This window comes from Chelonia mydas, chromosome 4 (genome assembly GCF_015237465.2).
Source record: "Chelonia mydas isolate rCheMyd1 chromosome 4, rCheMyd1.pri.v2, whole genome shotgun sequence".
NCBI lineage: Eukaryota > Metazoa > Chordata > Testudines > Cheloniidae > Chelonia > Chelonia mydas.
In genome coordinates, this window is record NC_057852.1 from 35,703,719 (window position 1) to 35,731,391 (window position 27,673).

Sequence of the window (27,673 nt, forward strand, 5' to 3'; positions counted from 1 at the left end):
CTCGCCCACTCAGCCCCAGCCAGCTCCCTCTCCTCAGCTAGACGCACACCCAGGCGGGCTCCTCCCGCCTGCCCACAGACACATGCTGCCTCAGGCAGGCAGGCAGCCAGCCAGCCCCACGGGTCCCAGCCACACGCCCTTCCCCACCCCGCTCTCTCACACATGCGGGCGCTCGCCCCCGCCCCGCAGACCCCGTGACAGCGCAGACCCGCCCTGCCAGGCAGCGGCCGCGGCGGGCGTTGTGCGGCTGAGCGGCGCGCTAGGGGCTCGACCCTCCGCCCGTAGCGCGTCCCGGGCAGAGGCGGCGGCGGCGGCGCTGCGGGCAAGGCTGCCCCGGGGAGCAGAGGTGTCGGAGGGGAATGGGCTCCATGGCGGGGCTGCTGCCGCCCGGAGACTGCGGGTGCGAAGGGGACGCGGAAGCAGCAGGAGCCCGGCACAGACACTGGCAGGCGGAGGAGCGGGTCAGTTTCACCTTCCCCGCCTGGGGCACAGGCACCAGCTGCTCACAGAGAAGGCAGCCGCTAGCCTCTTCCCCCAGCGCCTGGGGGGGGGCTGTACCCGGAGCGGCGCCGTGTGTGGGGGGGTTGTACCCCCTGCCTAACCCTGGTGCCGGTTGGTGTCTCTGCCCCCCCCCCCCCCCGCAGCAGCAAGTGGAGCACCAGGCACAGGGCGCGGACAGACCCAGCGGGGCCACCCCGTGCCGTGCTGGAGCGGGCAGGGGGCGCGGACCCGCCCGGCCCAGGAGCACGGGGCGATGCGGCCTTCGCGCCGCCTCCTGCCCACGGTGAAGGGGGTGGGCATAACAGGGAGCGCCCAGAAGCGGAGCGATGGCCCCGGGGCGAAGCGGGGAGCGGCTGTGCCTTGAGACCTTTCCACCGGGGCGGCTGCTCGGTGCAGGGCCGGCGAACTGGTGGGTGTGTTGGGTGCTACGATGTAGTGTAGGATACCGCTCCGCGTAGTAATGTGCTACCGGTAGCACTTACTGATACGTGTAGATTGTAAGAAATCCTACTGTACGAAATTGCTACCTGATTACTACGCAGAGCAGTATCCGACACTACACCAGGAAGCCAGGGAAGCGTAGTGCTTGGAGCAAGGGTGGCTGAGGTACCGGTGAGTGTGCTGGACCTCAGTGTGCGAGTCACCTGGCAGCCTGGTGCTTTGGTCACCTGGTGTGGAAAAGGGAGAGGATGGGTGATCTTTCTGATGAGCTGGGGCTAGTTATTCAAGGGGTTTCAAGATTTTGGTATCTCCCCTGCAAATTTATAAATTATATCAGATTCATCATTTTTTATCTCCCTATCTCAAAAAGATCTTCAGTCATTCCATCTTAAGCAGGAAAACTGCAAACAAGATTTAATGGTATCCAGCTTTAGAGTATGAATCCTTAAAAAATAGTACAGCTTTTGTATTGTGTGTAAGCCATCCAAATCAGTTTTCTGTGGTTCCTGCAGCTTTGCACACAACTTCCTCAGTTAGCAATTTTGGTTCGTGTCTGGTCTGAACTGCAAGAGAAAATTGAGGAGCAACCAAATACATTAAAGACTCAAAAAGACATTACAATAATGCAAAGTGCATGAGAGGCAGTAAGAAAATTAGGTGATCTACTTGAAATTTATTCTTTAGATTGAGGCAAAAGATGATTATGAAACCACTTATTATAGCAAACTTCTTATAACAACTCAAATTGTATATTATAGGACTGCAGATTTTAATCATGTCAACAACATCCTTTTATAAAATGCAGTTACATAGTACAGTAACATTTGTTATGCCCTCTAATAATATAACTACTTATGTGGTGAGGTGGCATTGTTTCCCCCATCCCCTTAATAAGAGAAATCAGATTTGGTAAGGAGGAATGTTTAGAATAATTATTGATATCTTCACAATGGTTCCAGTCCTGCATCAGGCTCTGCTAGTACATACGCACCTGAATGTAGCGTTCTGTGCTAATAGAATGGAGGCAATAATGACTTTAGATGTAGGTCCTAACAACAAAAAACCTTTAAAACAAAGTGTTGCACTTCAGAAAACAGTGTCACATCAATATTTGGTTGAGCTGCCGCAATTAATTAAAAGGACTTTTTAAAATGGCAGTATTGTAGCCATGTTGTCTCAGGATGTTAGAGAGACAAGGTGGGTGAGGTAATATCTTTTATCGGACCAACTTCTGTTGGTGAGACACACTTTCAATCTTACACAGAACTCTTCAGGTCTGGGAAACCTATTTAAAGCGTCATTACTAACAAGGTGGAACAGATTATAGGTGGAATAAATGGTAACTACTCACCTACCTTGTCTCTCTGATAACAATGGGGTTTATGAAAACTGAATAATTATAAGAATTTAACTAATTACTTAGTTTGTTTACGCAGGTTATGCATTTAACATCACTTAGGGAAATTCTGTATTTCACTCAACTAGCCAATAAAAACAGACTGGTTAATTTCATTTTTGTTTAGAGTTACTTTCACAGTGGGTAATCACTAGTGCCCTACCAATTCAAGGTCCATTTTGTTCAATTTCGTGACCTGGAGGTTTTCAAATCAGTCAGTTACATGTTTTCAGATGTTTACATCTGACATTTCACAGTATTGGTAACTGTGGTGGTCCCGACCCAAAAGGTGGTCAGGGGAGGGTCACAAGGCTATTGTAAGGGGGTCATAGGATTGCCACCCTTACTTCTGCGCTGCTGCTGGCAGAGGTGCTGCCTTCAGGGCTGGGCAGCCAGAGAGGAAGGCTGCTGGTCGGGTGCCCAGCTCTAAAGCCAGTGCCACCACAAGCAGCAGCGCAGAAGTGAGGGTAACAGAGTATGGGGGGTGGATTACCATATGTCTGGTTTTCCCAACAATCTCCTGCCCAAGGTAGGGGCTGACAGCTGGAGCCAGAGCCTCTCCACGAGGGGGCAGGGGTGACAGCTTGACCGTCCTGCAGCCACAGGTGGGTCTGACCCACTCTGGGAGCGGCCCCTGCTGGAGAAGAGGAAGCCCTGTTTCTCCCCATCCCCGGCCAGGACTAGTAGCTGGAACTCTGAGCAGGGTAGGAGCCGCTGGCTGGGAAGATCAGATTTCACTGTCCGTGATGTGTTTTTCACGGCTTTGAATTTGGTAGGACCCTAATAATCACATTTTACATTGTGGCAAAATGTTTGGGTTGCAAGCTCTGCAGATGATTCAGGCAAAGAACAGTGTTCATTACACATTTACAATATTATGAATATATTTGTATTTACATAAGAATGGCCCTACTGGGTCAGACCAAAGGTCCATCTAGCCTAGTATCTTGTCTTCCGACAGTGGCCAGTGCCAGGTGCCCCAGAGGGAATGAACAGAACAGGTAATCATCAAGTTATCCATCCCCTGTCGCTCATTCCCAGCTTCTGGCAAACGGAGTCTAGGGACACCATTTCTGTCCATCCTGGCTAATATCCGTTGATGGACCTGTCCTCCATGAATGTATCTAGTTCTTTTTTGAACCCTGTTATGGTCTTGGCCTTTACAACATCCTCTGGCAAGGAGTTTCACAGGTTGACTGTGTGTTGTGTGAAGAAACACTTCCTTTTATTTGTTTTAAACCTGCTGCCTGTTAATTTAATTTGGTGGTCCCTAGTTCTTGTGTTATGAGAAAGAGAAAATAAAACTTCCTTATTTACTTTCTCCACATCAGTCATGATTTTATAGACCTCTATCAAATCTCCCCTTAGTCGTTTCTTTTCCAAGGTGAAAAGTCCCTATCTTATTACTCTCTCCTCATATGGAAGCCGTTCCATACCCCTAATCATTTTTGTTGCCCTTTTCTGAACCTTTTCCAATTCCAATATATCTTTTTTGAGATGGGGCGACCACATCTGCACACCATATTCAGGATGTACTGTGGATTTATATAGAGGCAAAATGATATTTTCTGTCCTATTGTCTATCCCTCTCTTAATTATTCCCAGCATTCTGTTTGCTTTTTTGGCTGCCGCTGCACATTGATTGGATGTTTTCAGAGAACTATCCATAATGACTCCAAGATCTCTTTCTTGAGTGGTAACAGCTAATTTAGACCCCATCATTTTATATGTATAGTTGGGAGTATGCTTTCCAATGTGCATTACTTTGCATTTATCAACATTAAATTTCATCTGCCATTTTGTTGCCCAGTCACCCAGTTTTGAGAGATCCTTTTGTAGCTATTCGCAGTCTGCCTGGGTCTTAACTATCTTAAGTAATTTTGTATCATGTGCAAATTTTGCCACCTCACTGTTTACCTCTTCTTCCAGATCATTTATGAATACGTTGAATATGACTGGTCCCAGTACAGACCGCTAGAAGACAACACTATTTACCTCTCTCTGTTTCCTATATTTTAACCAGTTACCAGTCCATGAGAGCACCTTCCCTCTTATCCCGTGGCAGCTTACTTTGCGTAAGAGCCTTTAGTGAGGGACGTTGTGAAAGGCTTTCTGAAAATCTAAGTACACTATATCCACTGGATCCCCTTGGTCTACGTGTTTGTTGACCGCCTCAAAGAATTCTAGTAGATTGGTCCTTCCTGCTTTTGATGTACTTAAAAAAAAATGCTATTACTTTTTGAGTCTTTGGCTAGCTGTTCCTCAAATTCTTTTTTGGCCTTCCTAATTGTATTTTTACACTTCATTTGCCAGTGTTTATGCTCCTTTCTATTTTCCTCACTAGGATTTAACTTCCACTTTTTAAAGGATGCCTTTTTTCCTCTCACTGCTTCTTTTATTTTGTTGTTTAGCCAGTTGGTTTGCTCTTTTTTTAGTTCTCTTACTATGGTTTTTAAATTGGGGTATACATTTAAATTGAGCCTCCATTATGGTGTCTTTAAAAAGTTTCCACGCAGCTGCAGAAATTTCAGTTTTGGCACTGAACCCTTTAATTTCTGTTTAACTAACCTCCTCATTTTTGTGTAGTTCCTCTTTCTGAAATTGAATGCTACAGTGTTGGGCCGCTGTGGTTTTTTTCCTGCCACGGGGATTTGATGTTGTGTAAAATATTTCTGCATAATCAAAATTTTGAATTTAAACTATTTGATATGTCCCTTTGTAATTGCTTTAACAATTTCCCTGCTGAAATATAAAACAACCAATAATTCATCCATGTTAGCATACAAAGCTACTTCAAACCAAGATACAATCAATATTGCTTTTTGTTGATTTTTATGAAATTTCACATAATGGAGTGGTGAGTGCACTCAGTCATGATTCGTCCTTTTCATCGGTAGAAGAAGCTTGCTTGATACTTATAGAATGTGTTCTTTTCTTTTAATCTTAGCTTTAGAGACAAGTAGGAATATAGCACAACTTTGTTGAATTAAACTGACATCAGTGCACCTATCTTTTTAAAATGTTGATCACTTAGAGGGGCCAATGCTTCCTTCCCATTCTCCTGTAAAAGAGATACAAACAAAACTATGGGTGGAACTGGTGTGTGGTAGGGAGGTATACAACAGAAAGAGTAGTGGGTCCATTGCACACTTCCTCCTCCTACCCTGTAGCCTGTGGGAGGTCCTTATTACAGGATACCATAGAATAGGGACAGAAAATAGAAGGAACAGACAGTGGTTGCTATACATATTATGCTTCCCTGGTACAAGAAACAAAATGCCTCTGAAGTTAATGCTGCAGGTTCCAACATTAACAATTCCAGTGAGGAAGGACTAGCAAAATAAACCACAGTGACAGAGCCAGTGGTAGAAAGCCAGTGGTAGGAGCAATGCTACCAGGAGATAGCAGAATCCCTTGCGAGAGCACTCAGGGAGAACATGTCCACATGTTTTATCAGGTGCCCGTGGCATTTCGTCATGGATCCTGAGCCTAAATGATTATGGCCATGCCCTTTCTACGTGTGCAAAGCTGCCATCCTGGAGCCACTAGAAGGAGAGTGTGATGACGACAAGCACATTTGTCTGTTTAAAGCATCTCTGTCCCTCTTTTTTTATGCAGTGAGGATGATCTTCATGAAGGGACAGGAATCTTGTTAAAATGTATAGGCAGACGGGGGAGTTTTAATTGCCAGTTAAGAGAAAATACACCTTCATATTTTTTAGAAATATTTTATTCGCTCTAGAGCATGTTTTCTCATGTGTTCAAGTGCTGAACAATGAGCAAATAACAAAGCAGATGCAGCATTACAAAACGCGACAAAATCAAGGGCATCAGAGAGTTTTCAGTAAAATAATAGGAGGAAAAAAAACTTTAACAACTTAAATGTTAATAAGCCAAAGAGTCAGCAATACAAATAACTATTTCATATTTTTGCAAATGAGCTAAAAATTTTCCTTGTTCAGAAGAGCTCAGCTGATTTTAAAGTGGGGTGGGCAAACTTTTTGGCCCGAGGGCCACATCTGGGTAATAGAAATTGTATGGCGGGTCATGAATGCTCATGAAATTGAGGTTGGGGTGTGGGAGGGGGTGAGGGCTCCAGCGGGGGTGTGGGCTCTGGGGTGGGGCCAGAAATGAGGAGTTCAGGGTACAGGAGGAGGCTCCAGGCGGGGGTGAGGACTCCAGTTGGGGTGCGGGGGCTGGGGATGAGGGGCTTTGGATGTAGGAGTGTGCTCTGGGCTGGGACCGAGGGGTTCGGAGGGCGGGAAAGGGATCAGGGCAGGGGCTTGGGGCACGGGAGGGATAGGGGCTCTGGCTGGGGATGCAAGCTCTGGGGATGAGGGGTTTGGGGTGTAGGAGGGTGCTCTGGGCTGGGACCTAGGGGTTCAGAGGGCAGGAGGGGGATCAGGGCTGGGGCAGGGGGCTGAGGCGCAGGGGGGTGGCTCGGAGGCGTGGCTTGGGGTGCAGGCTCCAGGCACCACTTACCTCAAGCAGCTCCCAGAAGCAGCAGCATGTCCCCCTCCCTCCGGCTCCTATGCAGAGGTATGGCCAGGCAGCTGTGCTGCATGCTGCCCCGTCTGCAGGCACCACCCCTGCAGCTCCCACTGGCTGTGGGAGCTGTGGGGCAGCATGCGGAGCAGAGCCCCCTGGCTGCCCATATGCATAGAAGCCGGAGGGAGGACATGCCGCTGCTTCTGGGAGCCACGCAGAGCGGCCCCTGACCCTGTGCCTAGTTGTGGAATATTGCATCAGGGAATATCTGCCCAGAATGCTTAGTTATTCTGAAAAAGCACAGAGCTGTGTGGACACAATGACACAAGGGAAGTAGCTTAACCTAGAATAAACAAGGCAGGATGAACCCACTCTTTTACTATAGCTTTCTGCTTGTTATAGTGGAGAAACATATGAAAAATCTTTCCCATGTAGATGAGGGCTAAATGTCATATTATGTTCTGTATGTATTGTATAAGAGAAAAGATGAGGATAGCAAACAAACTTTGTATTGTTAACTAGCATAGAACTATAAATGCCTGTTACTGATAAGTTTCAGAGTAACAGCCGTGTTAGTCTGTATTCGCAAAAAGAAAAGGAGTACTTGTGGCACCTTAGAGACTAACCAATTTATTTGAGCATAAGCTTTCGTGAGCTACAGCTCACTTCATCGGATGCATACTGTGGAAACTGCAGAGACAGCTACAGCTCACTTCATCGGATGCATACTGTGGAAACTGCAGAAGACATCTTCTGCAGTTTCCACAGTATGCATCCGATGAAGTGAGCTGTAGCTCACGAAAGCTTATGCTCAAATAAATTGGTTAGTCTCTAAGGTGCCACAAGTACTCCTTTCCTTTTTGTTACTGATAAAAGTGTTAGATTGGCAGGCACCATGTTGGTTTATCAAAACTGAAACTAAAACCTACATTAAGAGCTGTAGATTCTAAACGTCTTTTATCATCAAACCAGAAAAATACTGCTTTGTAAAAGGGGGGAAAAAAGTGTGTCATGCAGATTGTACCAAAAGCTCTTTATGTCTCTGCTCAGAGTAGTCCACATTTAAAGTCTTCCTTCACTAAGGGTATGTCTATACTACCCGCCGAATTGGCAGGCAGTGATCGACCCCCGAGCACTCTCTTGTCTACTCCAGTACTCCACCAGCACAAGAGGCGCGGGCGACAGGGGAGCGTCAGAAGTCGACTCACTGCAGTGAAGACACTGCGGTGAGTAGATCTAAGTATGTCGACTTCAGCTACGTTATTCACGTAGCTGAAGTTATGTAACTTACATCGATTCCCCCCTGTGTAGACCAGGCCTAACGTATCTGGGATGAGATTCTGGCCCCATTTAAATCAATGGCAAAATTCCCATTGACCTCACTGAGACCAGGATTTTCACCCCTGGTTAAGTGTAATGAGGTGTAAGTGGCTTCTCCTTTAGCTCAGCCACATGATCACAAGCCTGAATTTCCTCAGCCATCCAGACAGATAAGCCAAAAATCTGACTTCCTCCCAAATGTGGTATGTGGTGTAGATGCAAGAATTAATGTATGGCATTTTTGCACATAGAGTAGTTACTGATCCAGGCACACACCTGTACCAAATGTAGCGTGTCATTTTTTAACAGTATTTTATTTCCAAAAGCATGTTTCTTCTTGGTGTTTTCCTTGGAGAACTTTTTTTTTTTTTTTGAGGCAGAGAGATTTCAGATTATAAACTCAGCTATTATTTGGTCAGCCTGTTTAGGTTTTGAAGCGCTGAAATTTTTAAAGAAGATTTCAACAAGCTATGCTACAAGTATTTTTCCAGTATGGAAAGAACAGAGGTTAAGTCAAAGAGGATAATTTCAGTGACTACAGATGTGGCCTTTACGTTTTGCCTTTGTGTGATTAGCAGCACTGGCAACTTCTGCCTTCCAGGGTATTTTATAGTTCTCTGATGTTTTAAGTTCACTCTTATCTTGCTGTCTCCAACTCACGTTAACTTGACTGAGGCCAGTGTTGTGTCAGCCCACTCTTAGACGTTTCATCATTCGCAGAACTGTAGGATCAATGGAAACTGATAGTTTTCCTTTCTCTACCAGAGGCAATGACCACATCATTTAAATCATAAACTACCGGAGGATCAGCGAGTTTTCAAAAGCAAATTTCTACCATTAAGAATAGAAATTGTGGTGCCTCAAGTACTGTTTCTGGTTTATTCCAGACCCAGTTAAATATAAAACCTAATGGTCTCTCTATTTCACGTCTGCAGTATATGGGTTTATCTCTCTGCCCAGTTAATACTGTGTCTGGTCGGACATCTTTTAAAAGTTTTGACTGGAACATTTCCAATACACATTTTAAAGTTGTTTTTGGTTAAAGGGTCTATGGCTGAAATCCTTCAAAGGGGTCTTTCAGTCAACAGAGGACCTTGATTTCTTGGCAATTATGCACATAGAATTACAGCACTGGAAAAATGGTGAAAATGGTATGTCCTCATACATATTTTTCCACTAATTGAATGCTACTTAATTTTACAGAATTCCTACCAAAATTCTAGTGTCCTGATTACTTATTCTTAAAATGGGATTCAGCAGTGGCAGGGAAAAGGGGGAATTCACCTCACCTATTCACTAGAATTTATACAACATTACATATTGGAAACTACAGACAGTAGGTTATAGCCCAGTTTTGCTCTAAATTTGCTCAGTGTAACTGTAATAGTAGACAATTGTACCAGTATACCTGAGGGCAGAACTTGGCCTTTATATATTAAACAGTTTTCCAGACAGTAGTCCAGTATAGTTTTTCCCTTCTCTGAAATGTTTTTTTAATAACGCTTTTTTTTTTTTGTCTCAAGTGCCTAAAGGGTGTTTAAATCTGGAGGGTTGTTTTGGACATACAGTATTTCTATTTACTACAGAAAAAAATGGGTAGCAGTAATTTATTATAAAAATATATAAACACCTAAGTGTGGGACGATATGTACATTTCAGTAGATTCCCAAGCATGCAGAGGGACATCTGCAAGCGGAGTGGAGGCTTCATCTGTGACTGTAATGGTCTCAAATAAGTTTGTGCTATCGGTATGAATGTCTTGGCTCCCTACTGAAGAGACTGCCATGTATACAGTAATACAGTGCTCTGTAGCTTCCTCAACAAGGTTTCAGTGATTGTAGCCACATGTTGTTTACTGCAGTAAGTTGTTTTTTTTCCCTCACAACTGAATAGCGTGCTAAGTATTAACATGTTCTGTTCACTTTTGTAGTAAACTTCTGCAGATTATAGCTTTTTCCATACACTTAAGAAGTTGTCTGTTGTTCCTTTATAATCTGAATTTGAGAATAGATCAGTGCCATATGTGCTAAATTGTAATTCTTTCCTTTAGCTTAGAGTGCTGCTGTGTAAAGTTGACTTGATTTTAGAAGGGGACATGGCTAAAAGAAGAACAAAATCCTGAGGTTATTAGATGCCTCAAGCATATTTGGACATGTTTAAATACAAGAAAAGGCTTCATAAAGAAAGGACCAGTGCAAAAGGGGCTGAAATCAAATATATATTTAAAATAATATGAATGGGATAAATTTCTAATGATAGCAATAGAGGCATCTTAGTATAGTTTGAAAGAGAAGGAAGATGGATCTAAAAGAAACACGGAGCACAACTTCTAAAATGGTTTTCCTTCTTGCTGTCTTAAAATTTCCTGTGTTTTGTTTTTGCCTTATTTTAATGTTTTATTTGATGCAACATGATGATAAATCATAGGGTGGGGTGGGCAGGTCTAGCTTTGTGTTTTCATAAAATATTATTTTGATCTAAGTTCATTATAGTATACTGTTTCACAAAGATCTGAATGTGCAGGGATTCAGACTTGTGGATAGTGTTCACTTGGTTGCTGTGCTCAGATTTCAGTTGCCATAACAACTTGAGGCAGTACTCTTAGATTTCTTTTTTCCTATGGTTTGCATCATCCTATTTGAACTTTAGTTGCCATAACAGCTGAATACAACTTTTGCATAGCAGTTGCTTTTCTTTTCATTGTTTGTCAGTTTATTCCTTATCTCTTTGGTCAGCCTTACAAGCTTATTCTTGTTTGTTCTTGTTTCTCCTTCTATAAAAACAAGTCACTTACTGCTACTCAGATTTTATTTCTGGTTGTTCAGGCCTTTGTATCTTATTTCTTTTGAATTATATGTAAATTAAAAGCACAAATACTAAACTCTCGGTGCCTGTAACAAATTTTAAAGCACAATCTATAAAACAATCAGCAAACTTTGCAGCTAATCCAGCATAGCAAAACAAGGCTAACAAAAAGGATATTTTAAAACATAAAATAGCTCACACCCAAATATTACTAACCTAGATTCATCTCCCCTTGGCTAAAAGGCAGAGGACATAGATGAAATTTGCAGAATTCTCTAACATCAGCAAATTCTGGTTGTTTCAGACCAAGGGAAGTGAATTCCAAAGCTGAAAATCCCTAGAGTTAAGAGACCATGATCATGCTATGCACAGAGGCAAATTATTAGATATTTTAGGACAACTTAGGTCCCTGTCCTGAAAATAGATCCACACACAGAGAGGCCAAGAATTTGAATCATCATGGACTACATTCTTGCTCTTAAAGAGTGTTCTTTCCAGGTTAGGGCTGAAGTACATTTGTGGATGATGTATGGAAAGTTACACTACTCTTGTCAGGGTTGTACCTGTTACATGGATAGATAATTTCAGTATCCAAGGCAGGCAACACATTAATACAAAATTTATTTAAAACTTCTGCTGGCATTTTGAAGCTTATTGCTGCCGATGATGATCTTGTTGGCATGTGTTATCAAATGTGGCATCAACAGGGAGGTAGTATGACTAAGATATGATGGTTTTCATAGTGTGCTCAAGTAAGTCTCTCATTTTTACAAAAACATATTCATTTTCAAAATATGAAAGATGTTTATATATTTTTACTGTGATGAATACTGGACCCAGATATCGTTCTGTGTTAATACCACAACATATGCTTTGTTGAAATTCCCTGTTTAAATTTAGAAAAGAAATCTTTAATGGATACTATTTCCAGAAATACTGGTGGTCTTGGCAATTTTCCTATACAGGAAATCGTTGCTCATTGTTTGTTCTATCATCTGCAAGCACTGTTTAACTGTTCCTCATTTGCTTTCCATCTATTAGCCTTTTAATTTATATGCAGAAGAATAAATGTTCTAGAGTAGTGAACCTGGTCATTTTGCCCAAAGCAGTTTAGATATTTACTGTTTTTCTGCCCAGTATTCTATTGCTTGAATATCAAAATCTGTATTGTCACTTAGACCTGCACGGTCAAAGGCACTAATCATCAGTTTTTGAGGCTGCGGGCTGCATTCTGCCATCAATCTGCATGTTAAACTTCAGTGAAAGTCAGTGGGAGTTGTGCATGTGAATTCTTTATAGGGTATGTTCCTGTGGCTGGGGAACAGCAAGATTGGTTTTCTAAAGTATTTTGAGTGAATAGGATGCCAAACTTTCATAAAAGCCAACATTTGTTGAAAGGTTACTACATTTCCTGTATGATGCTGCGTTCTAACTTAATGATAGAAGAGGGAGGAAAATAGGAAAAGCAAAAATATCCTTGCTGGTTAACTCTGAGCCAAATCCTGTTGTGTTTAACCAAGTAAAATAATAATAAGTAGTAGTAGTAATAATATTTTATTATTTTGATGTTGTTATTATTCAAAGTTATGTTTGGAAACAGGTTGAAATCCTGACCTTCCCCACAGCAGTGGAAAGCTTAAGAAACAGCAGAATTGCTCTGGTTTGAGAACATACATCATTAGTAAGCCGAGTGCCCATGTATGGCAACCTTGTATGCCACGGAGCAGAATTCAGTGGGGGTAGTCTTCAGGAATGCAGGCAGAGGCTATATGTAGGTAGCCCAAGCGATTGTCAAAGGGGTAACTGTCGCAAATGGGATCACAATCTAGCCAAACCACCATCTTGACCTATCTAGCAGATTACTCTGAGTGCCTGGAAAGTTGAGTATTCTGCTCTTCCATTTGTTGTATTAGCAGCTACATATCCAGCAAACATCCGTTACATTTGTGCTCAGGATTCTGTTTCCCAGCCTTGATTGTTGTGTTGCTCTGAATACGTAGCCTGGTTACCTAATTTGGGTCCTTCCATGGGAGGTGAAGGTGCTCATGATTGATTCCTTCATGAATATCCCTGACATCAGCTTTCGTAATCTGTTTTCTCATATTTTTGGTCAGATTTACACTTAAGAACTTCATTTTACCTTGTATTTTCTAGAGACCCTGCTTTGTCACATCTTTAGAGCTTCCTGTGTTTAATGTTTTATCATTCAAAAAATTCTGTTGAGTATTTTTCAGCAAATAACTATAAAGCTAAAAAGTCAAGATTCATAGCATTTTTTTTACATTAAAGTATGCATGCCATCAGCCATACACACTGCTTCTTGATGTGAAAATAACCCTTAGTGAGATAAAATTAGTAGCTGGGTTATGTTAAGGCTAGAAACTGCAGGAAAAATTTGTGGCCTTGCTTGGTTTTGGTTTTTTTAATTTTTATTTTGCCATTTATTGGTGGTAACCTTTTTTTTCTTGTGCCTATTAGACATTTATTATTAAATGTCAATTCAGATTTAAATCCAAAGCTTTTTTTTTTTTCACATTTAAGGTGAATGTGGTGATAATCTTCAGTGTGCTATTCTTTCCATTATTTCTTTCGTTTGGTAACTTTGTGCATGTGACTTGTCCTTATTTATGGCTTATGCCATGTCTTGACAGTTGAATCAGCTGTTCTGGAGATAGTGCTTCTTGTCTGTAATCTGACAAGAGCTTTTGTTTCTGGTGGAAATAAGGATAGCTCAGTGGTTTGAGCATTGCCCTCCTAAACCCAGGGTTGTGAGTTCAGTCCTTGAGGGGGCCATTTAGGGATCTGGGGCAGAAATTGGGGATTGGTCCTGCTCTGAGCAGGGGGTTGGACTAGATGACCTCCTGAGGTCCCTTCCAACCCTGATATTCTATGATTCTAATGTTTATCCCATTACTTACTGGCAGCTCCCCACCCTGCCCCTTTTTTTAAACTCCCTCTCCTTTCTCTTCCCTCCTCCACAACCCCTAGTTCTAAGTTTTGCATTTCCTCCCTAACCTTAAAAATACAGTGGTTTTAAATTGGCAAAAGTTTATGGGAATCTTACATTTTCTCACACCACTATGTTTTTAGACGTTCCCCCACTGAGGGAATTCACAGTTCTGCTACTGCTCCTTCAGACGGTGCTGATGTTGTATTAACAAGAAGAGAAAAGTGAAACTGATAGCATTCTAGTCAGTTCAACTCTTCTGCTCTTGTGGGACAATCACTCTGTGATGAGATTTTTTTTTTCTTTTTTAATAACCCATCTTTCTGAAATCTGAGCACACAAAAGTGCACTTGAAATCTCTTAAAGCATGAAAAATCTTAGGATATTTTTGTTTTGATTTGTTTTGAAATACTCCAATAACTAAAAAATGGCTGAGTTGGGTTTTATTTCACAGACTTTAAGGCCATAAAGGACTATTATAATCACCTAGTCTGGCTTGCAGAACACAGGCCATTGAATTTCACCCAGTAATTCCTGCACCAAGCTCAATAATTTATGGTTTTTCCCCATACAAAAAGTCATTTTTAAACGAAGAACAGACATGGTAGAGGTTGGACCAAATCGTGTTTCTTCAGAAACTTACATGTCTGAAAACAAGGACTTTTACTAAAACTGTAATACCAACCATAATCATTGCTGCAATGCTCTGATTAAGTTAGTTATCTTAATTCATCTGATTTCTCTTCTGTTCATTGTTGACGCCCTCTAGCAAACTTGATTTGTAGATAACAAAGTGAAAAATGAAAGCCCCTCTATATTAACGTACTCCACCCTGCAATGTGCAGTAGAAAGAACTAAGTTCCTGAGCTTGAAAAGTTATTATATTTCCTATATGTCCAATTCTGCCATCCTTATTTATGAGTTCGTGCATTACTTTGCAAGTAGTACCATTGAAACTCCCCGTGACTTAATATTATAGGCTGCACCTATAATAACTTCAGTAGCAACAGAGGTCACGCAGCACCTTACAGAATTGGGTCTTGGAAAAGAGATATTTGCAAACAACGTTTTTAGCCTTAGATTTATACAGTAATCTGTTTTAAATTATTTAGAAGTAAAAGTTCAAAGCTAAATTTCCTCAATCTTGTTTTAATGTTGCTTGAATCATATTATTTCATTGTGGGATTTTTATACCTAAGTTTTATTTGGGAGTTTATCATGTTTTAATGTGCTATAATGGGATCTAATGTATAATATTGACTTTTTAAGTGGCTAAAATGATGATTATCATTGGGTCCCTATTCAGGATTAGATGGTGGGGAGAGAGACCATTTTAGTTAGAAACAGTGCATTGCCTACTAACAGTACGTAAACCACAAAGTTGTCATGTGCTTTCCTGAAAATAGACAACAGGCAGTCTTGTAAGTCTGTGAATGGCATGGCAAACTTGCCACAAGTAAAATGTAGTGAGACTTCAAATTATTTTTTATACTGAGCGGATACAAAAATGTATGGACATTCTAGCTTGAAAAGCAAGCACATTTGTGACACCAAGGTTAAGTGTTCTGATTTAATCATTGTACGATCATCACCTACCTGTACTAGTCTTTATGTAAAGCAATTTCAGAATAGCTAATTAGATAAGGAAGATTTTCAAAAGTGCCTTAGTGATTTAGCAGCAAATGACCTATTGTAAATCAGTGGGATTTGTGCTAAACCCCTTCAAAGCAGTTTACATCAAAGTACACAAGGGAACTTTTAGTATTTGGTGGCAGGGTCTACATGGACACTTAGTGCATGGCAACCTCATGTGGTGTAGATTTACACCTCAGCTTGCCACGAACTAATAGTTCGTTTAGACAAGCCCACAGCCTCTTAAGTGCCTACATCACTTTTGAAAGTGAGACTTAAGCTCTTAAACCATATAGGTGCTTTTGAAAATTTTATGCAGGCTGTTTTAATACAGTTGATCGCTGCCACCACATTAGATTAATAGCTGTAGAGAGCACAACGCGAAAGGTTATACTAATTCTTCAGAAGCGTTTGACAGACCTTACCTGGATTACTGGGTATGCCAATATAAGAAAATTTCCTAAAATATTTTAACAGCATGTTTTTATAGTGGTGGTCTGTTCCCTAGAGATAAGCAACTGCAAAAATAAATCATAGACTGAGCTGATGGTGATGTCTATAGTTAAGATCCTGTTTTAAAACTTGACACAGAAATATACAGGTTTTAGGAGAAAGAGTGTTATCTACTGGTGAAAATGTAATTGTGAAGCTCAGTTACTAGCAATAAACCGGTTTTTTAAGTGATTAAATGCTGAAGCAAGGTGAGTATATTCTACCACCATGAACATTGTTTCTACAATAAAAGACAAAAGATGGTTCAATAAACTGCAATGTACAACTTGGTTTTCTTAGTTGGTTCTTTGTTGGTGCTTTCTCTGACTTTCCATTGACATTACTTTGGGGATTGGATTCAGGTCAGTAAAGCTCTAATCCTCGAAAGACTCACGCATATTCTTAACTTTATGTATTCTGAATAGTTGCACTGAAGTTAAGCACTGAAGTTACTATCTGGGTATTCAGGCAAAAGAGATAGTGGAGGATGCAGATCCAGTGATGGATATCCTCACCCCCTCTGAACCGGCATATATTTTGCTCTACCCCTCATAAAGGCCATTGCTGACACCACAAAAACCTTGTGGCAGATCCCGGCTCCATTGCCCCCTATGCCTACGCGAAATGAAAGATGCTTTTTTGTGCCGTCCAGGTGCTATGAGCACTTGTATACCCATCCTCCACCAGATTCCTTGGTCGTGGACGCTGCTAACCAACATTAGCACCAGGGCTATTAAGGTCCCTCACCAAAAAATTGGGAGGCAAAACGACTCGACCTTTTTGGTAGAAACGTCTACTCCACTGGCGGCTTGCAGCTCCGCATTTCTAATCAGCAGGCCATTGTGAGCAGGTACTGCTACAATACATGTGGGGCAATGGCAAAGTTTGCAGGGCTGCTGCTGCTGCAGGACTCCCTTGCTGAATTCTCAGCCCTTGTGAAGGAGGGCAAGCTCATTTCACGAGCTTCATTGCAGGCCGCTTTGTATGGGGCTGATGCAGCCACTCGGGTGATGTCTACCTGGATTGCCATGAAAAGGCGCTCCTGGCTCCAGGTTTCAGGTCTGCCAAACGAGGTCCAGCAAACCATTCAGGAGCTACCCTGTGAGGGTGTGACTCTGTTTTCAAAAAGATGGATAAAAGACTACATAGCCTAAAAGACTCAAGAGCCACTTTCAAATTGCTGGGCCTCGATACCCACACCATGCAGTGGAGGCATTTTAGGCTGCAGCCTCCTCCACGGTTTTACCAACCGCAGAACCGGCAGGACAGCTCAAGAAGGAGACACAGGAGCAGCAGGAAGAGGCCGCACACATATTCGGGCCAAGGCTCTGGCTCATCTGAACCTTCAACTGGCCAGAAGCAGGCCTTTTGAAAGTGCAAATGAGGACAGCACACCAGAACTTGGACTGGATCCAAACCGCCTTACCTTCTCGTCCCTACTATCCCCTTTCTACGCTGCGTGGGCCCGTATCACATCAGACCGCTGGCTGCTCCACACGGTAGAAAGGGGATACTCCCTCCAATTCTCTGTCCTCCCACCCTTCCATCCCCCTTTCCCATCCCTCTTCAGGGACCCTTCTCATGAGCAACTCCTCATACAGGAGGTGCATTCGCTCCTATTGCTAGGAGAAGTGGAGGAGGTTCCTCAGGAGCTGAAGGGCAAGGGCGTCTATTCCCAGTATTTCCTCATACCAAAAAGCGGGCTCAGGCCCATCCGAGAGCTCAACAAGTTCATGAGGAAACTGAAGTTCCGCCTGGTCTCTTTGGCCTCCATCATCCTTCCTTGGATCCAGGGGACTGGTATGCCGCCCTTGACTTGAAGGACATGTACTTTCATATAGCAATTCCACTGTCCCACAGAAGGTATATCAGATTTGTGGTGAGCAACAAACACTACCCAGTTCACAGTCCTCCCGTTCGGCCTGTCAGCGGCGGCTTGTGTGTTTACCAAGTGCATAGCAGTCATGGCCACATTCCTACGCAGACGCCAGGTACAAGTGTTCCCGTACCTCAATGACTGGCGACTCCAGGGCTCAAGTGGAGGCACAAGTCGACTTCATAAGAATGACGTTTGATGAACTGGGCCTTATCCTGAACATGGGGAAATTGACTCTGTCCCCTGTTCAGTGGAAAGAGTTCATGGGGCGGTGCTGGACTTGACACACACCAGGGCATACCTCCTGGAAGCGAGGTTCTTGGGCTCTGGGCGACATCATTCGAAGAGTCAGGCAGTTTCCTACCACCACAGCAAGGAATTGCCTGAAACTTCTAGGACACATTGCCTCTTGTACCTATGTGGTGCAACACGCCAGACTCAGACTCTGGCCTCTCCAATTGTGGCTAGCCTTAGTGTATTGGCCGGCTCAGGACAGTTTGGACAGGGTCATGCCTCTGCCTTGCCTGGTCCTCGATTCCCTCCTGTGGGTTGAGCCACCGCTGGTAGTGTATGCAGGGGTCCCTTCACTTGTCCTCAGCTATCCCTCTGGCTAGTGACGAACACGTCAGCCTTGGGCTGGGGAGCACATCTGGGAGACCTCAGGACACAGGGCCTCTAGTCTCAGGTGGAACTCACTCTCCACATCAATATCAGAGAGCTGAGAGCGGTGCATCTGGCATGCCAGACTTTCCAAGCCCACTTGACAGGGAGCTGATAGACAACACCATGGCAATGTTCTATATCAACAAACGGGTGCGCGCTCCTCTCCCCTGTGCCAGGAAGCCCTCACACTATGGGACTTTTGTGTAGCTCATTCGATACATCTGCAAGCATCGTACCTCCTAGGAGTACAGAATGAGTAGGCGGACTGTCTCAGCAGGTCTTTTCGCAGCTACGAGTGGTCCCTACGCCCAGGCGTCACGAAGTCCATCTTCCAATGTTGGGGCTTTCCCCAGATGGACCTGTTCGCCTCGCCACGCAACGCAACAGGAAGTGCCAACAGTTTTGCTCCTTCCTGAATCACAGCCCGGGCACCATCACAGACACGTTCCTCCTCCTCCCCTGGGGAGGCCGTCTCTTATATGCATTCCTGCCCATCCCTCTCATTCACAAGGTGCTCCTCAAGATATGGAGGGAAGAGGCTTCAGTGATATTGATAGCTCCAGCCTGTCCCCACCAACACTGGTACACAAGTCTCCTGGAAATGTCCGTGGAAGCCCCAGTTACCTTGCCTCTCCTCCTGGATTTGATAACTCAGGATCACGGCCTTCTCCAGCACCCAAACCTCGAGTTGTTGCACCTCACAGCGTGGAAGCTCCATGGCTGAGCCCCACGGAGTTCTCCTGCTCAGACCCAGTTAAACAGTCATCCTTGGTGGTAGGAAACCCTCCACCAGGGCTACCTACCTTGCCAAGTGGAAGAGATTCTCAATCTGGTTGGCACAGCATCACCCATCCCTGACACTCACCTCTATTCCACTCATACTAGACTCCTTTCTCCATCTCAAGCAGCAGGGACTGTCCATGTCGTCAGTAAGCGTTCACTTGTCCCACATCTCTGCCTTCCATCCAGGCTAAGAGGGGCAGTCGGTGTTTGCCAACCCTATGGTCAGCCGTTTTCTGAAAGGTCTCGGCAGGCTATATCCGCACGTTCGGCAACCAACCCCAACCCGGGACCTCAATCTGGTCCTTTCCAAATTGATGGGTACGCCCTTTGAACCGCTGGCGACATATTCCCTGCTTTACCTGTCATACAAGGTGGCATTTCTGGTGGCGATAACCTCAGCCAGGAGGGTGTCTGAGCTCAAGGCCTTAACATGAGAGCCTCCTTACACCGTGTTCTATAAGGACAAGGTTCAGCTCAAGCCACATCCAGCTTTTTTCCCAAAGGTGGTCTCCCAGTTTCACATCAACCAGGACATCTTCCTCCCACTGTTTTATCCTAAGCCACGCTTGAATGCAGAGAGCAGAGGCTTCATTCACTGGATGTCCGCAGAAATCTAATCTTTTACATTGAAAGAACGTTTAGGAAGTACATTCAACTTTTTATGGCTGTGGCAGACGGGATGAAAGATCTTCCAGTCTCCTCACAACAAATTTCCTCGTGGATCACATCCTGCATCCGTGAATGCTATAATGTGGCAGAGTTGCGTGCCCCTCTGCTCGCAGCGCACTCCACTAGGGTGCAAGCTTCTTTAGCCGCATTCCCAGCGCAAGTCCCGACCCAGAAAATATACAGAGCAGCGACGTGTTCCTCCATACATACTTTCACCGCGCGTTATGTGATTACCCAGCAGGCCAAAGACAATGTGGACTTCGGTAGAGCAGTGCTCCAGTTAGTGGACAGCTCCGACTTTCTTGTAACTGTTCTTCAAGATGTGATGTTTATGTCATTCCAATAACCACCCACCTACCCCTCTGTCGGAGTAGCTGGCAAGAAGGAACTGAGGGGCTGGAGGGTCGGTCGGGCCCGGACCAACCCGATGAGGAAAAGTCTTCCGGCTGCCATGCACGCACACACACACCTGGTTGGAATGGACATGAACAACACATCTCGAAGAACGACAGTTATGAGAAGATGAGTAACCATTTTTTTTCTCTTTTGAAAACATTGTTATATTATGGCAGCACTCACAAAGGCCCGGCCTGATTCAGCAAGGTACTTAAAGACATGCCTAACTTTAACTGTGTGAATAGTCTCATGGAAATCAATCATGAATAAGGGTCTAAAACAGTGACAGATAATGCTAAGTGTTTGAAAGTTCATTTTTGAACAAAGATCATATACACTCACTAACACTGCAGTCCTACAAACACTGACAATTTACGTAACTTTATGCTGCTTAGTATTCTAGTTAAATTCAATGGGACTACTTATGAATAATTTTAAGCTTTAGTTAGTAATATTTCTTTAGCTGTCTGAAGTATCATAACCAATTGTTGGAGTTTTATATTAACAGTACTCCCACTGTAGCTCCACTGGTAAAGAAAGTACTTGGCAAGAATATGGAATAATTATGCAGCATTAGTGAAGAAAAATGTGCCGTCTATATTTTATGGCTGGTAATCTGTTTTCAGTTTCACTTGTTTTTTGATACTCTGCTGAAGCAAAATTGCTCATCTCAAAAGTCTTCGAAGCACATTTTCAAATTCTAATTTTAACTCAGATCTGTACAGAGACTAGTTTAGAAATATGTTGAATTACTGAGGAGAGCCCTACATTATTTCTCTTTATTAGATTTTTTCGGTCCAAGGAAAAGATTACTAACATGCTAACTGCTTTAGCAGCTTTCCCCTAGATGAAGAATCTCATTTTTGAAAGTTACTTTATAATCTGCCACAGATATTACAGTATCAGAAAAATGGGTGACATTTATTCTGCCATATTAAACATGCCGTACAATGAAGGCTTTTGTTCTAGTTTTAATGTGCTTCAGTATCTATTTTACCTCAGATTCAGGAATACAAGATTGTTTTGTTTGTTTCAGTGCTTAAGAAGTGGGGAATGAAGTAAATGCCTTCATTTAAAAAACATTTCTAGAAGAGACTTTTAAAATTTTGTAATATAGGCTATTACAGAAAATAGAATATTGTATTTATTCATTGTTCTGATGTAATAAAATGTATGTGATTTTGCTGGCTTCAACCTTTCAGAGTAAAGTAATACGAGAGAGGCAAGGACTCCAGGCTTTCCCACCAATGGCCTGGGACTAATTCATGTCACATGTATAAGACAAAAGTAAAACTCCAGGCAGTCCTGAACTAAGTTTGATATGTGCGTCTCCATCAAAAATCTGACAGTACTCTGTAGTGTTAATCTATGTTACGGGGAAGAATTCAAATCCATAAATTCAGGGGTGAACTATTATTTAGTGTTTTCAGTTGTTTCCTCCAGGCTATCAAAATTTGTTCAGTCCTCCTTGTGGAGATTGAAGATAGTTCAGAACTGTTGGCCTGATGAGGTGATGGCTCACTTAAGGGTCTTGCTGAAGGTTTTGCCTTTGTCCAAAAGGCCAACTGAGCATGGTGTAGCCTGGATCTTGGCTGCTACCCTCCCGTAGTGCAAGTATCAGGGAAGTCATTGCATTGCTTGTGGTATTGAACAAACCCCATGGGATGTGGCCCTATCCCATTTTGCGCTGGCCAGCTGTCCAAGACCAGTGTTGGGACAGAAGATGCTGTTTCTCCAGGAAGGTGTAGGAGTTACTCCTACAGGCACTCCCAGAAGTATTCTGTCTGCATCAGCATTGCACATGGAAAGTGTCTCCAGCCACGTGTGCGGTGTCTTTCCATGCATGCTCACTGTGATCCCTGGAGCTGCAATATAGCCCTTAAGTGCAAGTGCTTTACACTAATGGGAATTCAGCGTTTTAAAATTATAGGTTATCAGATTCTGTAATGGGGACCAGATCCCACTATCAGTTACCCAGGTAGTGTCCATCAGGCAGCCAATTACTATCTGCTGTACCCACAGGAAATAGGTGGACTTCTACCCTTAGATATAATTGAAGCTGTGGTTAGAAATTAGCTTTTGAATATAAATCCAGACTTGACACAGTACTCCCTCTTCCATAAACTTTGCTTTATGATGAACACTTAATAACTATAATTAGGGTTTACATCCAGCCTGTTGGAAATATTGATTTGTTGACCAAAATATTGATGTGTAGCTTCGTCTACGCTGTGATAGCTACTAATGGAAGCATCAGAAAAGGCATGTGCCTGAGCTACTTTATCATCTTGAAAGTGTGCTTATTGAACATGAAATTCACCCCTCTTCACTCAAATCCCAAGTATTTAGGTTTTGCGCAATGAATTCCATGGAGCTGCCCCAGCTCTGCAGCCGCTGTTCCAACCCATGTGATAGAATAATGACTTCTGCCCCTCTGTGGCTCTTGTACAATGGTGTTTGTACCACTGGATTTGCATACGTGAAGATCTGCATAAGTGAAGATCCAGTTGCCCCCCTCCAATCTGTCCCATTTGGAGCTAGTGTGGAGCCCCCTTTAATGGTGCAAAGGTTCCCTGGTACCACTACTTCACCTGTGATTTTCCTCAACCCCTACTGCGGCCTACCGCTACCTCTGGAAATAGTGGGAGGTTTCCACAACTTCTTGCACCATGTATTCACACTAGTATGAATTTCAGCTTTCCCTGTTGCTATCCTAGCCCATTGTCTTCCCTGGCCATCTTTCAATAATAAAAATCCCTTCAGTTTCTTTGTCTTGTGCAAAATACCTAATGGCTTGTAGTCTGCTAGTAGAGGTTATTCATGCAGGTTCAGTGGTTCTAAAGTCTTACTGGAAATGACTTTTTCAATGAATCCACTATATTCACTGTTGACTATGTTAAAATATGTGACTCATATCAGGTATTGAATTTAATGAGTTCCTTTTTACATCTACTTTTTGGTATATTTTATTTGATTTTTTTTTCTAATTCTTGAAAGTAGAAACAACTGAGATGTTTGTAAATTGTAAGACACAGACAATAATAACAGTATCGTATATGGAAAAGGAGTACTTGTGGCACCTTAGAGACTAACACATTTATTTGAGCATAAGCTTTCGTGAGCTACAGCTGAATGCATCCAATGAAGTGAGCTGTAGCTCGCGAAAGCTTATGCTCAAATAAATTTATTAGTCTCTAAGGTGCCACAAGTACTCCTTTTCTTTTTGTGAATACAGACTAACATGGCTGCTACTCTGAAAAGTATCGTATACATATTCTATATGTCCAAACTATTTTCTGCTTTTGTTTTCTGTCTACAGATCCAGCAAGAACAAAGAAACCACACTGTAGAGCCTGTTATAGATGACTATAAAAAGATGGGGACTCTCTTTGGTGAACTAAACAAAAGCCTTATCAGGATAGGCTTCACAAGGATGTATTTTGGAGAACGGATTGTGGAACCTGTAATAGTCATATTCTTCTGGGTTATGCTTTGGTTCCTTGGCTTACAAGCTCTTGGACTAGTTGCTGTTTTGTGCCTTGTCATTATATACGTGCAACAGTAGAGTATGATGAATGGCCTGCTGGATAACATATTACAACCATGGCACCTTTCAGTGGATTTATGTGTTTAAGCAAACAGTGGCATATTAAAAGCTGCAATTTTCCAATCATGCTACACATTACATTTGTGAGACTAAAATTTACATACTCATTTTAAAGGAAGTCATCAATCCTAGCACATATCCAAAGGGAATGAAAAGGATATGCTCTCAATAATGGTACTGTCCAAAGTAACTTACTCTTTCGAAGGCCTTGTCTACACAGTACGTTAGTACACAGCAAGCCAGGGTGTGAATCTACTGTCAAATACTAACTTGGTGTGGACAAGCCCTGAGTGAGGGTATGTGAGCCAGTGCACCCTTGAGGGCTCAGTCCTAGGTTGTCTTTTTATTAAATGTGGTATAAAAACACCTCCATCCAAATGGGGTCAGCCTCTCTTCTATGGTGTGGCTGATATTTTGAAATGACAGGTTCTTGTATAATGAAAATTCCTCTCTGTTTTGAAGAGTACAAATAACCATGAGTTTTATGTTCTGTTATTTTTACATTGTTCTCCTGTAAGCTTTTTGAAAGCTGGACCCTGAAATCTGTTAACTAAATAAAAATGTGTTCTTCCACTGGCTTGTGCGTGTGTACACACACATTAGTTACTGTAATGCCAGGCCTACATTAGAAAAGGTTTGTCAGTCTAGCTCTACTGACATAACTATCCCAGCTTATACTGGCAAAAAAGCACTGTTGCCAGTATAACTGTATCTACCCTAATGCTTTTGCCAATATATAATTATGAGAAAAGAATCACACCCCTAACTGACTCTGCTGTGCTGGCAAAGTTTCTAGCGTAGACTAGGCCTAGGTCTACTCATGTGTGCTTGGCTTTGGCCATTAATGACTTTTTTAAATATCAGAACAGTTCTCTTAGAAGAAATAATTTGGGGACTTTTCAAATAAATATAAATCCCCACCCCTGCAACTACTATTCCAGCTAATGTGCTTGAATACTGACCACAGCCCCTCTACACCTCATGTACAGGAGGGTTGAATTACTAGTATTAAATGTGAATCTATCAACTTTGATGGTGATTCTGGTTTACTGCAGTCTGGGCCCAGTCCTAACTTAGATGCAAGTTTTGCTTGTACAAGAACAGCAGACCCAGGCCCTAATGTAAGATATAAGCAATTACACAAGTAAGATAAGTATAGATAGATTTCAACTGCAGTCTTACTCAGGAATTTTTGGTGTTTGATTTGGAAATATACCATCTAGAGATGCATGTTGTAAGCTGAAATATCAGAGAATAAGATATAATATTGTATAGATTTTTAAAATAAATCTGTAAAATTCACTTTGGTAATGTAGGATCCAATCCTGAGAAGTGCTGAGCAGAGGAAAGGCCAGAGAAAATTTTCACTTAATAGGCTAAAAATTTAGCACCTCTCAAAACATTGTATTTATTTTAAATACAGAATTGACCCTATCCATATGCATTTTTTCATTATTACATTTGTTTAAATAAAGCAGTTTACAATTTAAGATATAAGCTTTTGAAATGCTACTTTACTTTTGTTTTTGCAAACATTTTTGGATTGACAGACCTTAACCATGTGTAGTTTTAGTTATTTACAAACTATGGGCTTCATCTAAAGACCATTGAACACAATGAAAACAATCTCTATTGCCCCGATCCTTTAGTTAATTGGGTCCTTAGGAATATTGGAGTCCATGGCCTGCACACATTGATCCAGTTGCAGGACCTGTGGAGCCATTCCTTGTAAACTTTTACAACCATTGAAACCAATTACTGTTTGTGGTTTTAAGCACTAAGGCCCCAATCCTGTAACATTTCATGTATATGTTTACCTCTGTAAGTAGCCCCACTGCATTAATGAGACTGTTTGCATGTGAGAAGTTAAGCTCAGCTGTAAGTGTGTGTTGACTGGGCCCAGGTTAAAGAATATATCAGTCTGTACATGAGTAAAATAAGTATACTGATGACATAGGAATACTGTACATCATAAAATATTCTCATATATACTTTACTCAAACATTGCTGGAAATCTGGATTTCCAAAAGCTAAGTATGAATACAATTTGAATGTAATGGAAGGAGCTCTGGACCCACAAGTGCCTAAGGATAAACATTTAAAAATCCTTTAAAAAATAATATATACATAGTATGTTTGTGTATTGTTTATATATAGTTGTGGTTTTATGTGTGTATCTATATATGTATATATGAGCTGTATTACAAAATTTGCTTATTTTTTACATGTCATGTCTTTTTCCTCCCATACAAGTTATTGTTCAGAGCATTTCATCTGAACCCTTTTGCCTTGTAGGGAAAAGATCAATGTCTTGTAGGATATTCCCTGTTGCTGAGACTGTGTGTGCACAGACTGTGTGTTGTGATGCAGAATACACTAATTTCCTGAAGTGAAAGGAAACCTTCCATTGTTTTGGAATTTAAGGAATAGCTGGCCAAAACTGGGGCTGCTTGATCACAGGCACAGAAATGAAGTAGGGAAGACAGTATAGTTCTCTGCATATAATTTGTTGTCTGTGCATAGTAATGATCACAAACAATATGCATATAATCATCCCAGTAGCTCTCCTTCCCACACGTCATGTAACACACATTCATAAAAAGGTGGTTCTTTCCTTTTGAACTAAAATCAAGTATAGTGTCAGCTATGTCTGTCCTCTTTTGAAGGATACTATATCCAGCCCTACAACTCTTTCATATCCGCATTTTATGACCCTTAAAAAAAAAAAAGCTCCCTCTATTATTGAAACTTAACGTGGAATAGATGGAGATGGACAAATCTATCATTTGGACGCCTCTCTCCCTCCCTTTTCCTCTTTAAACACCCCCTCCCCCCCCCGGCTTTCAGTAATGTCCCCTACTTCATTACTTATAGTCTGTATTGTATACAGGATTGTCTGCCTTTAATATCTATATGTTACAGCATTTCCCTTCCCTGTTTTTCTTTGTTTTGGTTGGTTCTTTTTTTTTATTTTTGAGGGTGAACTGGGGAAGACATTCCATTATATTGAAAATGGCTTTAAATGAGCAACATAACTGAACAAAGATGTGTATCAAAAGAAAATATGTTGTAAAATTGTGTCAAATATTGTGAGAAAATGTATGAGTAGCCTTTGTATTGCTTCTTCCTCCCACCCCCAAACTACAGTTTGAAGTCATTGGAAGTTTTGGATATGCAAAGAGTGCAGAATAGAGTCCCTACTTCAGAAATAAAGGGTGAATGTAAATTTTGTTTGGATACAAGGGGTATAGTCTCATGCTGAAAATCATTAACATTAATACAGGCGACTCAGTCTCTCTCTCCAGTTCTAATTACATATCTATGTATGTTTGTATACAGTGATTGTATAAAAGAATTACATCACCCAAATTCTTATTAAATAATGAACTGTGTAATCCTTATTGGTCTTTGGGGCAGATAATAAGAACTGTGTCTCCAAAAGAGTCTTCAGATGCTTAAATGTTTGAATTACTATGTACAGGGAGGAAACTGCACATACAGCAAAGCTGATGGAACCTCATTTGTACTGAAAATTGACATATTGTAACTGTCCATAAGGGGGAAAATGTTGTTTCCTGGAGATATTTGTGTGACATAAGTCTTATTGAAAGCACTTTGTTACTCTTTCTAATAAAATGTATTCTGTCCTCACATGAA

General features: G+C 42.1%; 1 protein-coding gene across 1 annotated transcript; it reads left to right on the forward strand.

Annotated features, from left to right (window-relative positions):
- On the forward strand, positions 1–27,673 carry FAM241A (family with sequence similarity 241 member A). Its single transcript, XM_037897051.2, has 2 exons — positions 1–461; positions 23,729–27,673. The coding sequence occupies exons 1-2, from the start codon at positions 360–362 to the stop codon at positions 23,972–23,974; spliced, it is 348 nt and encodes a 115-aa protein (XP_037752979.1). The 5' UTR covers positions 1–359; the 3' UTR covers positions 23,975–27,673.

Excerpts from the sequence above, each read along its gene's own strand:
- FAM241A (XM_037897051.2), top strand. The coding sequence starts at position 360 with ATGGGCTCCATGGCGGGGCTGCTGCCGCCCGGAGACTGCGGGTGCGAA. Across the intron at positions 462-23,728 it reads ACTGGCAGGCGGAGGAGCGG|ATCCAGCAAGAACAAAGAAA; the intron begins GTCAGTTTCACC and ends TTCTGTCTACAG.